Source organism: Denticeps clupeoides, chromosome 3, assembly GCF_900700375.1.
Source record: "Denticeps clupeoides chromosome 3, fDenClu1.1, whole genome shotgun sequence".
NCBI classification, from domain to species: Eukaryota; Metazoa; Chordata; class Actinopteri; order Clupeiformes; family Denticipitidae; genus Denticeps; species Denticeps clupeoides.
This window is the reverse complement of record NC_041709.1, coordinates 11,504,058-11,519,337: the sequence shown is the minus strand read 5'-3', so window position 1 is coordinate 11,519,337 and position 15,280 is coordinate 11,504,058. Positions and strand designations below refer to the sequence as shown.

The 15,280-nt window shown below is 40.8% G+C and overlaps 1 protein-coding gene and 1 long non-coding RNA gene across 18 annotated transcripts in view; one reads left to right on the top strand and one right to left on the bottom strand.

Annotated features, from left to right (window-relative positions):
* Nucleotides 1-130: 130 nt before the first annotated feature.
* Nucleotides 131-935, bottom strand: LOC114786679 (uncharacterized). The gene is made up of 2 exons (XR_003749229.1): nucleotides 568-935; nucleotides 131-429 (listed from the first exon to the last, which is right to left on the bottom strand). It is a non-coding gene; the product is annotated as an uncharacterized LOC114786679 (long non-coding RNA).
* Nucleotides 412-15,280, top strand: part of fcho2 (FCH and mu domain containing endocytic adaptor 2) — a 39,034-nt gene continuing 24,165 nt past the window's right edge. For 5 of the 17 annotated variants that reach the window (XM_028973993.1, XM_028973992.1, XM_028973988.1 and 2 more), the window contains exons 1-7: nucleotides 421-638; nucleotides 9,066-9,157; nucleotides 11,277-11,351; nucleotides 11,540-11,681; nucleotides 12,906-13,058; nucleotides 13,665-13,769; nucleotides 14,733-14,831. In XM_028973993.1, coding sequence (XP_028829826.1) covers nucleotides 606-638; nucleotides 9,066-9,157; nucleotides 11,277-11,351; nucleotides 11,540-11,681; nucleotides 12,906-13,058; nucleotides 13,665-13,769; nucleotides 14,733-14,831 — 699 coding nt within the window. In that variant the 5' untranslated portion in view covers nucleotides 421-605. Of the gene's footprint in view, nucleotides 639-9,065; nucleotides 9,158-11,276; nucleotides 11,352-11,539; nucleotides 11,682-12,905; nucleotides 13,059-13,664; nucleotides 13,770-14,732; nucleotides 14,832-15,280 lie in introns of all 17 variants that reach the window. The other 12 variants (XM_028973979.1, XM_028973978.1, XM_028973982.1 and 9 more) reach the window with 5 other exon arrangements.

Genomic DNA, 15,280 nt, shown 5'->3' with positions numbered 1-15,280 from the left:
ATACCTTGCCAACGGCATATGGAACAGAATTATGGAAATCACAGCTTACTCCTTAGCAAGCGGCCAGGACAAGATGCAAGCCCACCACAGAAAGCTCATATAAAATTATAATAAAATGTATTCTCATCAGTTCTCACAAGAATGTGTTTAATGCAAAAAAACGTCAGAAAAAAGTCAGAAATAATGACTCAAGACATAAGGATGTGTAAAGATCACGTTCTGATAGGTCCTCTTATGCATATACAAAAATAAGTTATAAATGAAATGAACGCAGTAAATGGTAGCGTGTGTAAATAATAATGACTGCGTGTAATAACTCTCGCCGCTGGGGGCGCCCTTCGTCGGATTATTGGCGGCGCTGTGAACTTTGCGCGGCGGAGGAGAAGCGAGTGGACCCCGGCGGAGCGCTGAAGGAGGTGGAGTCTCGGGCTGAGAGGGAGGAAAAAAGGGGGGGAAAAAAGAGGAAAAGCAGACACAACAGAGACGGGGGGAGACGGCGGATTAACTTCGTCAATTAAATGTAATACAACATATAACACTGTATTATATCACGCAGTGTAACATCACCTGGAGTGCCGCTGACAAGAAACGGTGAAGAAAACAAGATGATAACGCCCTATTTCCTGGAAAAATTCTGGGTACGTTGTTGCTATTATTTTCTCTTTTTTGACTTGTTTTCTTTGCCAGACCATGGTCGAGTGCCAGTTGCTTGGTGTATGTCCGTCCCTTTAGCAGACATGACAGCTGGCCTCGGTTTGTTGTGGTTCAGCAGGCGTTTTTGTTGGGTAAAACGGCGCTCGACGGCACATGTGGTTCTCCTGGCACACACAGTGCGAGCAAGTGCCCCGCTGCCCTCGCTACTTTTCTCGGCGAAAACCATTTCACTACACCGGGGATTGGGCCTCGGCGATCTCCATCTAGCCTGAACGGTCGGCAGGAACACGCCCCCCGTTAGCCTTGATTGGCCGTCCGGGAGCATACTGGCATGTCCGTTTCCTCATCCCGGGACGCCATTGGCTACTTAGGCCGTCATTCCCGTCGGCACCGTCGTCGTTGTCTTCCGTAATAAAGTTAGAACGAGAGACCAGAAGTTTCTTTAAATTGTGAGCTAAAAAATGTCAAATTACCTACATTGGCTTGTTAGTCATTAAGTCAAAAACCGCAACATTGTATTTTTGTTGTAGCCTACAAAATGTCACATATTCCTGTCATTCATGTTCTACTTGCTAGGAATTACTAGCTTTTTCGGCGGTCTGTGACTGGGAAGTTCCATTTGAGGCGGTCAGGTGAAACGGTGCTTCCTCAAGGGCTTCAAGTGACTACGTAACAACACGTCGTTTAATGGCTTCAGGTGACTAGGTAACAAAGGTAACAACGCGTCGTTTAAGGGCTTCAGGTGACTAGACTAGGTAACAACACGTCGTGTAAGGGCTTCGGATGACTAGGTAACAACACGTCGTGTAAGGGCTTCGGATGACTAGGTAACAACACGTCGTGTAAGGGCTTCGGATGACTAGGTAACAACGCATCGTTTAAGGGCTTCGGATGACTAGACTAGGTAACAACACGTCGCTTGAAGGGTTCTGCGCTGGCTGCGTCGGCACTTCCCGCCTCTCACAGTCATGAACCGAGATGCAACTTTTCTTACAACACTCGGTCAATGGTGATCTCATAAATGGCAGCATCCTTTCCTTGCACATTTTGCATTTGGATGGACCTGTGTGACCCCGGAGCCTGTTAGGTGTGTGTGAGGGCAAACAGTGGCTAGATGTGTTGTTTTTTGTAGTTCTGTCCATTTTATGTAGAGGATGGCACACGTTGGCCATTATCCTCCCCACAGTGACCTGCTGCTCAGGAAAGATAAGGGTTTCGTCTCATTGTTAATGCAGTTTCAGATGGAGAAACTCCGTGCTCTGTTCACTGATAAAGAACATTGCGTTTGATTCGGTAACTTGCTCGGAAAAGCTGGACTTTGCGTCAGCGTATAGCTTGTTGAGAGTTTGAATGGGTAACCAGAGTGCAATCATTAAACTGCTCGGTGGCTTGGGAGGGCTGTTTTGAGCAAGTGCAGGTCACAGTGCGTCGACAGATATGAAGTTTGTTGGCATGGAGCAGGACAAGTGGTAGTAGCCTAGTGGTCAACACACTCGCCTATGAATCAGAAGACCCAGGTTCAAATCCCAATTAAAACCATTGTGTCCCTGAGAAAGACACTTAACCCTAAGTTACTCCAGGGGGACTGTCACTGTACCTACTGATTGAAAGTTGCTCTGGATAAGGGCATTGATAAATGCTAATGTCTGTAAATGTAAATTAGAGGTGGCTGGATGGGACTAGATGAATGACTTCTCTTCTGCCAGCGCTTACTGCAGGATTCCCTCATCAGATCCATGTGTTTGAGATGCTGGGCATTAGGCACAGTGCAGCACACACCGGGGGACAATCAGTAGACTCAATAATCTATAACCTCCCACAAACAGATAAACATAATCAGACATTAAAGGTATCTTAATTAGGAGCCTAATAACGAGTGTTACAAATTTTAACTTGTATGGGCTGAAACTGAAAAACGTCTACCGTTTTGCGGACTGTGGTATAGTATTATGAGACACTGATTGACTTCACAAGCAGTCCACGGATTAATGCCGCCGATGATGTGTGTTTGTGTGAGTCTCGCACAATGGCCCATCTCAAGATGAATATATATATTTTTTAATTGATGGCTGAAAGCAGAGGATGAGACTCCCTTTTCCAGTGTAAATCCATGGAGGCACCAAGGAACTCCTGCTTATATTTGCCTCACACCAATATTGAATCTTGCGGTATATACATATAAATTTAACATATAAATGTTTTTGAAAGGGTAACGTGTCCAAAGCAAAGGCACAGCAACAGCAAGTTGTGTAATAAACTTTTTACTGATACATCAACATAAACGTATACCAGATAAAACAATAACTAAGCAATTCTACTGAAATTGCTTAGGACCAGTAAAATACCAGGTATTTGTATGATACCCATAGGACCAGTAAAATACCAGGTATTTGTATGATGCGAGTGATTTATATAAAATTTTAGGAATTTCTGTATTCGGATGTAGAGAAAATAAATTTAAATGCTTGTTCATATTTTATCATACAGTCCCTCCAGGTTTAATCTTGTGATTTATTTATTTATTTGTGCACAGGGCACAAAACAGGGTAGGACTGTCCCTGGTCATTTCCATGAATGCTGTCAGTGGCCTGCTGGGGTTCGGACTGGCCACTGACACTTAGTAAACTTCGAAGTGCGCAGCGACCTCTGGATTACTGTTTTGTTTTATTTTATTTATGGGTTCTGTATAGGGCTGCACAATATGGGGAAAAAGACATATTGCGATTATTGAGCTCAATATTGCGATATGCGATTGCGATATGATAAAGGACACTTGCTTGTATATCAATGAAAAGTCGCAAACTAATAGTGAAATGTTTAATTTTAAAGTGAAACATACAAACTACTTATAACAACCTGAAATGCCCAGTGCTTTCAAAATACAATATTCTACAAATATAAAATAATCACAAAAAAAATAAAATAATCACAAAAAACTCTTTACATTACTGTCGAATGACAAACCCTGGTAAGGCTAAACAACTGTTTTGATTATATTTGGCCATTATAAAATCCCGTATTATAGTTCTTATGTTTAACCAATACGTTGTTTGGAGGCTGACTTGAACACAGGGATGCATAGCTTCGTTAGCTTAGCTAAGGTTAAGATTTGTAAACTGAGGTGAATTTCTTTAGGAAACCTTCAAAGTTTGAAAAAAGTTAACTAAACAGCTAAGAACAGTCTAAATAGTTAATGCCTACGTTTAGCCAAAACGTTGTTTGGAGGCTGACTTGAACACAGGAATGCATAGCTTCGCTAGCTTAGCCTAGCTTAGCTAAGGTTAAGACTTATAAAATGGGATTTTATAATGGCCAAATATATTCAAAACAATTGTCCCGCTTTACCTATGAAATGTAATCCACCGGGATCTGGTTTGGAGCGTACAGCGGTTTGTACAGCCCCAAGCAGCACAAGAGTGAGGCATTTTTTGCACTTCTCTCCATAGACATGTATATGCTTCACGCCACTGCAGAGCCTCTCGCAATATGGCGGCGACGTTGACGTACGATGCAGCTCGTCTTGCGCCGTCTACCCATATGTCTCCGAATCGAAAGTCATGTGACCAAACACGTCACATCCGACTGAGATGTGAGACGTGAGATGTGAGACTTCAGTTAGCTCGCCAACTTTGAGAGAATGAGAATGGATAGGCAACATATCCGATCCAATCCATTTACTAATCATTTAAATCGCATCTTTTTGACTGACATCGCGATTACGATTGCGATTAGATTAATCGTGCAGCACTAGTTCTGTAGTATTTTTAAGACCTTTAAACTCTGGATTTAAGGATCACTTGTCATTTTTAATAATCATTAAAGCCTTATTTTTCTCAGCCAAATCTAATGCCTCGTGCTGAAAGTGGGTGTGGTTTTGCTCAGGTTATGCGACTGTCATTTTCACTGTAGCGCAGTCAAGGTGTAATCTTTACAGTAGAGTACAGTGAGGATGGATGTACCACTAATTCACCGTAGAACTCTAGACATGGAATCTCAGGTTTGTTTTCTCAACAGTGGATCATCTGAATGTTTTGTAAGACACAGACACACACCCTTACTCCTCTGTTCCTGAAACCAGATACAGAATTGGCACATAGAATTTTTTTTATTGTACTGTCAGGAAAAAACAAGAGGCTGTGTCCTTTTTTGGTTTCACTTCTTCTCTGCTTTATTTGGCCGGTTCCGTTTTCTTTCTGTAAAGCTAGTTTAGGGACATATCATGATATTCAGAAACCAAGCCAGCATGTACAACAGGAACAAAGACTGCATTAATAATTACAGAGAAGCAGCATAAAACCATCGCAGAGATTATTTTCCTGCACCCAGTGGAAGGCAAGACTTAAAGGAAATGGAATTATCTTTCTAACACCTCAGCAGGTCATGTTTGATAGATAACTGGGCTAACATGAGGTTTGATGTGATCTAGTGATGAAAATGGGTTCATTCTAGTCATGGACCAAAAGCGCTTTTGAATGAAGAACTTCATGGTCTATGACCATGCCCAGTCCAGAGAAATACAACAATAGACGTGTTCCCTTGTTGTATTCAGCCATTAAAAAAAACATAAAAACTTTAAAACCACACACTACTTCATGCTGCCAAATTATGTGAAGTAATATGGGGTAGGGAGGTAATATTGGGGCCTCATAAAATTAACCAGTGGTCTCACTCACAGGTATTATTCACTAGTATTTGTTTTATTGTGTGTGCTCTTCAGTCTGGTATTTTTCCACTGCTCGTCCACCGTCTGCTCACCAGATGTCTTGGCACTGAAAGATACAATGACTTTAAAACTGAAGCAAATCTTGACATTTTTCATGTTTCAGTGTGAAAATCAGTGCAAGGGAGCTTTGACACGGATTTTTAGTTATTGTGTTTGTTTGTAGGCATCCAGTTGTCTTGCTTTCATGCATTTGTAATGTGGCAGCAGTGGCCAGCCTGGCTCTGACTATGACACCTGCATTTCCAGTCACTCACCATATCCCACCAATCTAATTCTTTTACAGTCCATTTCAAAAGTGCCTTCAGTCAGCTCTAAACTGGTGTATTCATCACAGCACCTTCAATTTCAGCAGTCCCCAGCCACCAGGCTATGGGACAGAAATAATATAGACTGGAATAATATAAAAAAAAAAAGTAATCTAGTGGTTTAGAATGGATTCATAACTTTCATAACTGTCTGACTTAACCTTGTTTTTGCAGATACTGTTTAAAGGTCAAATGCAACATAGAATGGAACAATATTAGCGGTAAATCATACAGTAATAGAAAGTTCATAGTTTCTGTCACTCATAAAAAGTACAATCAGTTCACAATAAAGACATTTTAATTCACGTTTACCTTGCCAACAACGAGCCTCCATTTCCATGTAGCATAAATATTTTCTCAACACAGAGCACATCTGCTGCTGAATTTGTGTTGTGTTGTATTGTGTTGTATTGCTTGGAATGAAGGTCTCAGGCCTATTAAAGTCTGATAGCCTTTCAAGAGATCGTGAGCACCTTGTGTTTGTTGATTTAGCGCGCTGAGTGATTTCAGTGTTTGTGTTAGCTGGGAAGGGTGGAGGTGCCACAGCCTTTCTCTCGGTTGGACCTGCACTCACAACCACAATAGACAGGCGTGCCGCTGAAATTCTGCTTCTTATTGTTGGACTGAGCTTTCACCAAATGCATCCTAACAAGGATCCTATTCAGGGAAGATGCACCTCATAGATTCTTTAATAACAAACATTTTAGGCATGTGTCTTTCTTGATGGAATCAAGCAGAGGTGTGTGTTTGTGTGTGTGAGAGGGGGGGAGGGAGGGAGGTAGGTTATTTCTGAGCTCACTTCTGAATACTGATGATGAAAGTGACATAAAAGGTACTTTTATTCAGTTAATCAATTACTTCTCTCTTCCCCTCCTTCCTTCCCCTTCTCTCCCCCTCTTCCCCCCCTTTTTACCATCTTCATGTGAATCAGGCATTGTGTGAGTGGCATATCCAGTCCAGCATTTCTATTCCAGAAGGCATTGAATATTTGAATCCATTCGTACATTGATATCACTGGTGGTGTTACATCTCTCTCCCTCTCGCATGCTGCCTTGCTCTCACTTTTAGAATCCAAGAACAATTATGGCTTTGTGTTCGCAAATCCTTGACGTGATTAGAATGTTAATTGTTGTTGACCGTTGTTTTTCAGCATTATTGTAACACATTAACTCTTGATCTTTTTTTTTTTATATAAAAACACTGTGATGTGTTAATCTGTGTCTTATCCAGAACGGTCCAATGCGATTATGGCTCACAATGGGGCTGATTCCTTTGGAGCAGTGATGCAGTAATGTGCCAAACACTGCACTTAGTCAAGCATCACTCACGTATCGGTGTATAAAGTTTATATTTGAGAAAAAGTGTACTGTATGTGTGCATTTTTACTTAACTTTAACTGTGAGGGCATAAATGTCACATATTTTTTGTTTCCTTTTTTGCTAAACACATCCTGACTGCCCATACGCTGTACAGAATGCATTACAGGCAGTGCTGCAAGTCTCATTTCTAAAAGCAGTTTTAGCTAAACAAGCAAATTGGACATGGTGGAAACAGCTGAGTGGACGTTTTATCCGGAAGTGGAGTCATGGTGTGAATGGAGGACACTGTGGGATGAGGACAGGCATCCTGAAACAAGATGCATTGTTTCTCTCTCAATGTGAACCTTCTTGTCTTTTATATTGATAATTCACCGTTTTTACAGGTGTTTCTAAAGCATATGGCGTTCTCAGTGTTGTATTCTGTATTCACGTGTACAAAATGAAATAAATTTCATTTTTACTGTTACACAGGAAATAATGGAAATGAAAAGCTTGTGTATATTGTGAATATTTTATATAGTTTTATTGCAAACATTCATCTTTAAGTGCAACTAAATTGATCTGCTGCTACTTCTGCAGGTGCTTTTACTGTTATTTGTATTATTCAAATATCTGATGACACAAATGGGCAAATGACAATATCAACATGTTGCTACCATAACAGTGAGGAACACAGGAGAACTGTAGAGGTCAGTTTTCCAGTCAGCTGGGGGCTGGAATTCAAGATATTCAGGACAAGCCAATAAGACAGAAATGACCCAGAATTTCGCATGTCGGGACCAAAACTCTGTGTGGAAATCGGTACAGAGAAAAATGATTTAAGGTTGGCTTCCTGTTTCAACAGATTCAGCAGAAAGGACACTTAGGCAATGACCACTCACTTGTTCATGTTCACTCGCATGAGCATAACGCTGATCAGTTCCCATGTCAAGTGGAAATAAAAAAAGTTTTTGGCCACCAACCAGGTTCAGATGCGGGGGAGTAAGTTGGTGGATATATTACACACAGAGCCAGTTCAGCAAGTGTAATGGTATCAGTTGCTGACACACCTCTGCATTGTAAACTGCAAGGGTACAATGTATCAGGTGCAATACACAGTGGAAACAAGTCATATTTGACCAATATTCCCCATAATTCCTTGGACAAGCACTGGAATGTGGTCAGCTATTTGCAACTGTGACTGCCTGGTCATGTCAGTGCTTTCAGATCAGAAAGTAAAGGTTTGTGATAAGTAGCATTTGGACGTAGTGGGTCTCACTTTTGTTTGTTTCTTTGTTGAACAGAAACATGTCTTGGAATGAGAAACTTCAGGAAAAAAGACTAGTAAAGCAAGAACTGAAACAATCAATACATGGACCGGTTGTTTTGGCTTTGAAGATTTGTCAGTCCCTCTGGAACGCATGTAATGCATGTAATGTAAGGCCGTCTATTTATAGCAATGTTTTGTGTTCTTCCTCCAGCGGTTAATATTTGAAATACATGAATTCCTCTCACGTGGCATTTTAGGCTGCGAACTGACTGGACAAGTCATTGGTGTTGAAACACTTGTTCTCTTTCTGCATGCCGGTGTTGCTAGTATTTAATGATAAACTCAACATACACATTTACTGAATACGTTGTGGCCCCTGCACATTCATTTTTAAAATGGCATTTATTATTTATTCTGGTGACACTGGATACCATGGATCATGCCCGGCTTTGGTTACAACCGTCAGTTAACCATTACTTGATCAAACTGGCTGAGAACTGCGGTGGACACTACTTGTCCGTGCACCCAAAAGTTGTTCTTGTAAGTAGGAGTAAGTCGGATAAAAGAAAGCATGGTGTCTCGGATGAATATGGTGGACCAGAGTGCCCTGAGAACACAGCTCGCAGCCATCCACACCATGAGGACGCTCGTTCTCGACCAGTGCAGCCTGGTAGTGTGTATCCTTACCTTCATCCTAGCCATCTTTTTGGACTCAACAGAATGTTGTATTTTTTAATCTCTTAAAACGTTGGTATGCTTTTTAAAATCATTTTATTGTTCCTGAATTGTTTCTCTTGTTTGTGTTTTTGATACAGGGTGAAAAGAACAATGGATTTGACGTGCTGTACCACAACATGAAACATGGCCAAATATCCAGCAAGGAGCTTACAGATTTCATCAGAGAAAGGTAAAACTTTAATATAATATATAATATACACTTTGTTCTGGGTTTTTCAAATCATTGTGGAATGTGTGTCTTTTAGGGCTTTTTGGTCTTTGGACTGTATTATGTTTGCTTTGGAATTTTAGAGTTGTCTGTATTTATGGGTCAGGATTCCTTGATGACTTCTTGTTGAAATTAATGTTCTGAAATGATTATTGCTGAAGGGCAGCTGGCTTGTACAGTACTTTGTTCAGAGGGGTCCCTTTGTTTGGATGCCCCCGCTGTACGTGCCGCGTTGATGTCAGCTGATCTGTGAGTGTTTTACAGGAGTGCCTGTTTAGAGAGCTCTCTGGTTTTCTTGTGACTGTGGTTCGTCCAAGGTAAACACAGAGAGAGATCCTCTGTGGCTGCCTGTGTGTGGGAACGCTGTCAGACTGAGGCTGCAGCTCTGAGAAAGACCTTGGAGACTGAACTGAGAGAGAGAAAGTTGCTAAAACATCCGGGACTAGTGTGAGACAGGTGTGCCTTTTTGGAGGCTGGATGTAAAAATGTGGCTGGACCGGAATTCTGCGTGACATAATGAGCTCCTAAAAACAATCAGCTGTTAGTAATTCTGTCCACTATGTTAGAGCTCTTTACTGTTCTATAAAGAACGTCAGGCCTGAACTAGATGCACCCATGGTGAATCTGTCTATGTAGGCTTCCTCTACAAAGTAGGCTATGATTTATTTAACTCTCGTTTTCTGTATTATTATTCTTAATCTTCTCATTGTTAGTAGGCCCAGTCTACATGTGATGCCTAGGCGGTCCTGGGTTAGCCAGGTGCCACTCATTTACACATGGGTTCTAATGCTGGGTTCTAATTTACATTTACATTACATATGTAATGTAATGTGGGCTCTAATCACACACCGGTGATGCCTGTTAGGTAGGAGTGTATATGTTAGTTTCTCCCACAGCCACAGGTCCTGCATTAATGTTGTTTCCATGTCTTTTCAGTTTTCTGTATGTTTTGATCATAAATACTTTTCATTTCATATTAATTCATATTTCATATTAAAACCACCTTTTCTTTACAAAACGTTGACCATCTTCATCTGTGTGACATGACACCACATGTGTTTTAATGGTGGTCATAGTGGCATTATGCTTATCTGTAGGTGGTACTTAAGTAATAAGTAAGTTTTTTTTTTTTTTTTTTTTTTTGCTACTGTCTGTCTGTGTTAGATTGCACCCTCTACTGGCAAATGATGCAAACATTGTAAACACTGAGCATGTTTTTAAAAATCCAAAGTCCTCCAAGAATTCTGCACATTCCTCTGACCCACACAATTGAAAGGCAGAATAAGTTTGCAGAATGTTGCACGAAAAATTAAAATGTTATTGTTCTTAAAATAATTGACCTGATTTAAATAATCCACAATCCAGCAATGTCATTGGTGCTTTCTGAAACTGTTGTTGTGCAGAATATATTTTAGAAATATAGAAACATGCACACACAGAGGAGTGAAGTGTCTTTTCCCGTCCTTCAGGAATTCGGGAGGATTTCAATTTTTGGAATCACTCTTGAGGAAATTAGCTGTGCTTTTGTTCCCCCTTGTGGCCACTGTCAGTTCTTGGTGACATCTTTTGAAATTGTACCTTCCTGCTGCATCCTGATCTCTGCATCTCTACAACCACATTTCAGGCTCTGCTGCCAACTTGAAGAAGATGAGCATAGGTTGGATTTATGTTGAAATGTGGGGGAATTATTTTATTATTTTTTTTTAATCATTCTGCCAAATTTTAAAACATGATACTTGACTAAAATAACATGGTTAATTAAGAGTCTTGGAACATTGAACCAGTGATGCTTGTAGCAGCAGTTGCTGGTATTATGCACCCTGACTTACTGAATATATTTTAGGTGATTTATGAGGTGTTTGTGAAATATCCATATAGGGGTGGGAATTTTATGACCATTCATGTTTTTAAAATATTTTTTTGTTTTGAATAGTAGCTAATTTTGGGATTCCTGATACGTCACGAAAAAACACTCCTTTAGTTTTTCCTGACAATTAGTTATCGTGACAGTGAATGTTTTAATATGCTCTTAAGTTCAGTATTGTTTCATCTGTCTCTTCTCCTCTCCTCTGATCTATAGGGTTACAATTGAAGAGACCTATGGCAGATCAATGACCAAATTGGCCAAGTCGGCCAGCAACTTCTCACAACTTGGGTTAGTATGCAGACCCTTTCTTTTTTTCAGTGTGCTTATTTCGAATTTGGTGTCCCTGAGCAAGACACTTAACCCTAAAATTGCTCCAGGGAAACTGTCCCTGTAACTACTGACTGTAAGTCGCTCTGGATAAGGGCGTCTGATAAATGCTGTAAATGTAAATGTATTTGATGTGTTTGTGTTTTCAGTACATTCGCTCCCTTGTGGGATGTGTTTAAAACATCCACTGAGAAGCTGGCTGTCTGTCACCTAGAGCTGGTCAGGAAGCTTCAGGAACTTATCAAGGAGGTGCAGAAATATGTGGACGACCAGGCCAAGGCGCACAAGAAGGTACCAAATCAACCTCATTTTTTCATTTTGTTAATGGCTAGACACCTGCAAATGTTTTTTTCTGAAAAGGTTTCTAGGCATTGTGGATATAAATAGAATAGAATATGTTCATTGTCAATAAAATTAGGTGCAGTCCTTGCGGCATCAAAAAAAACAACACATTGCACAAGATTGTATCTGTTGCACTCAAGTTGTATGAAGATGATTAAGTGACATTTAGCACCCTGATAGCAAGAGGATAGTCTGTTTTAATGCTTCTACATGATGGCAGCAGTTGGAATGATTGAATGCTCTCGATGGCACAGCGATAGAAGGACACTAGCAGTTTTTGGGGAATAAAACCTCTGCTGAGCCTTCCTTGTCAGCTCTGCTATGTTCACACCCCAAGACAGGTCTGACACTCTCTCCACACAATCCCCTCTGATTTGAAGTGGTTTAATGTCTGTTTTCTTTTTCCTAAAGTCTAAATGGTGTTCAGGAGGAGGTTGTCAGCCGCTCCACACACATTTCCTAACATGTCATAATGTTATAGTGCACGTTTTAGGAGGTCTTTGGAATTAGGCCAAATATGTCCACCATTTTGTCAGGAAGTCAGCTGTTACTGTTGCAAAGATACACGCATCAATAGAGTTCTGAGATCATGTGTTGGAGCATTTGTTGACCCACGTGCACGAGTAGGTAGACTTTTTGAAAGAGCAAAGACTACAATCTGATAGAATCACACTGGAAAGATTGAACTTTGTGTGTGTTTCTGTGTGAGAAAGTAAATTTATGTGTGTTTATGCATGCGTGTGCGTGCCACATTTAAACTCTGCACCTCACTTCATAAGAAACACGTGAATTGGCAGATTTGGCAACATAAAACACTGTATATGCATTTGTGTGTGTTTGTTCAGTGTGAGAAAACCAGAACATGACATCTGCGTTCTTTTTAGATATAGTGCGGACATATATAAACTATTCCCTGACTAACTAGTTGTGCATTCCGTTTGCTTTATGCTTTTTATAATATTAATATTTGTACATAGTGAATAATGAACAAATTGAGAGAAATCCTAACAAAAACAAAATGCTTTTCTTATGTCACACAGTGTAATGTGTAATGAATGAGATTCATTGCAAGGTCATGCCAGACATGCATATCCCGGTTCTTTCCTTAATGTTTTGTTGAAGGTAGGTTTGACATAGGTTTGTCTGAGATTGTATCATGGGCTAACTTTTTAGACAAAGGAGGAGGTTGCAGCAACGCTGGAGGCTGTGCAGAACATCCAGAGCATCTCTCAGGCCCTGCAGAAGTCCAAGGAGAACTACTTCAGCAAAACCCTGGAGCAGGAGAGACTCCGTAAAGAGGGGGCCACACAGAGAGATCTGGATAAGGTACAGACTGTTTAGCGAGTACCTGAAGTTACAGATTTTTTCCCCCCACCATCTGATAAACTTCAGATTCAGCTTAATTTATCCTCTTGGCATAATAGCTGTTTTCTCCATGAACATAAACCATGGCTATATAAATGAGAAACAAACACTTCTAAGCAACATATAAAACATTACGTACACTGAGCAAGTTGCACATCAATTTTCAAACCAGAAGGGAAATGCAAACTGGGTGAACAGGTTTGTGTGCTTGGTTTGTGTCTGCCTATAACCATGTGACTTGATTCTTCCATAAATAAGGGCGAAGGGGTGCAGCACTAATTAGACCGGCACATTTATGACCCTTACACAGACACCTGACATTTATTAGCAAAGCAACACATATTTTGAGGACCATGGTGAAAACCTGCAACCAGTAATGAAACATGCCCATGGACAACTGAAGTTGTGTGATCTTCCTAACCAAAGCCACTTCCTCTTCCCAATGCCTACAGCAAACAAGGACACCTACTCATAACTCTTTATAATTCCAGGCCTGAGCTGAGCACATCTGAATGATTTATCAGAGTGTTTGATTTAGAAAGTGGTCTGTCTGTTCTTTGTGCCCAGACTGGTTTGAAGGTGAAGAAAGCCATGGAGGCCTACAAATCCTTTGTGGAGAAATATGCTGCTGCCAAGAGCGAGTTTGAGCAGAAAATGGCTGAGACTGCAGAGGTATAAAGTATATACCTGTGAATTTTTTTTGCTTATATGTGCATGCATAATTTTTGAAGTCTGTGTGCAATTGTGTGTGTGCTTGTGTGTGCATTTGTGTGGTATTGTAAGGAGAGAGATTCTCATTTTTTTGGTCTATAATGGGATCATTATGGGGAGTTGGGATTGGAACCATCTGAAGGCTGATTAGATAACCAAATTCACACCAGACTGTCACAGTTTGTACTCTTGCGAGATGTGCAAAAGCTCTCCTTGACGCACACATGCGCACACGCACACGCACACACACTCACGGACCGCAAGCAACTGAATGCTTCAGTGCATGCCAAGCTCTCTCATATCCAAAGCTAAGATCTCAGTCTGAGCTGCAACAAGAGTCTCCACATGTGTAGATTATAAACAATCCAGCTTCTCTCTGGGTGTTTGTTTGTCTTCTGGTTGCTCTTACTCTCAATGGGAAGACAAGAAAAAATAGTGTGTGTCAGATGTCAGTCAGATTCGGTTGTATATATGGATATATAAAAGACACATTTATAAGGGTGAATGTGTGTAATTTTATATTTGCGACTACACTTGAGAAAGTGTGTGTGTGTGTGTGGTCGGGCTAGCTCATCCCCGCACTGTAATTATCTCGTTTATTGCTATTTTTCTTACGTTTCCTCTCGCCTGTCTCTGGTTCTCCCAAACCCACACTGTCAATCACACCAAAGAAGTAAACATGAGATCATGTGCCTGCATTTAAGACCACCCAGAAAGACAGCACTCAAAGGATGCACACACACACACACACACACACACACACACTGAACTGGCATGGTCCTTCCTCATGTTTGTTGTGGGTGTTAACTGCCCTATTGTATGTAGTTTAAAGAGTTTGGGGAAATGGGCTTGATTTAGTTTCTGATGGTTATATTTATAGTTGAGTGTATATTTAATTCAATCTGTGTGTATGATTGTGTACAGAAATTTCAGGTCATTGAGGAGAACCATATCATCCACATGAAGGAGATCGTCCAGTCCTACTCTTGCTCAGTGGAAGAGACACATGTACAAATCGGAGAGGTAAACACACACACACACACACACCTGTATTCTAATAGCAACTATTCTCAGAACCTGCATACTCAGGCAATGTGTATCCATTGCACCATTGGCAGCTTTGATCTCATAATTTGTTTGACATAGAATCAGGAAGCGTCCAATTTATGCATTTATACAAATAAATTACTGCCACAATCAGCGCTCTCAGATTGGGTGCAGAGAGGCGTGTGTGTGTGTTACTATAAGTACAGTACCCTGTCAGAATCTCATGATTCTGCTCTGATTCGTTGTGTTTTGGTGTTTCCTCATACGAGCATTTGTGAATCAGATTGGTTTTGAGCTGCAGCATCCTGTGTGACCACAGAGGGGGGCTCAAGTCCTGTGCTACACTACACAGGGCTGATAGCATTCCGGCGCCACGTCAGATCTCTGGCGTACTGATGTGAAGAGAATTTTTTTTCTTAAATCCG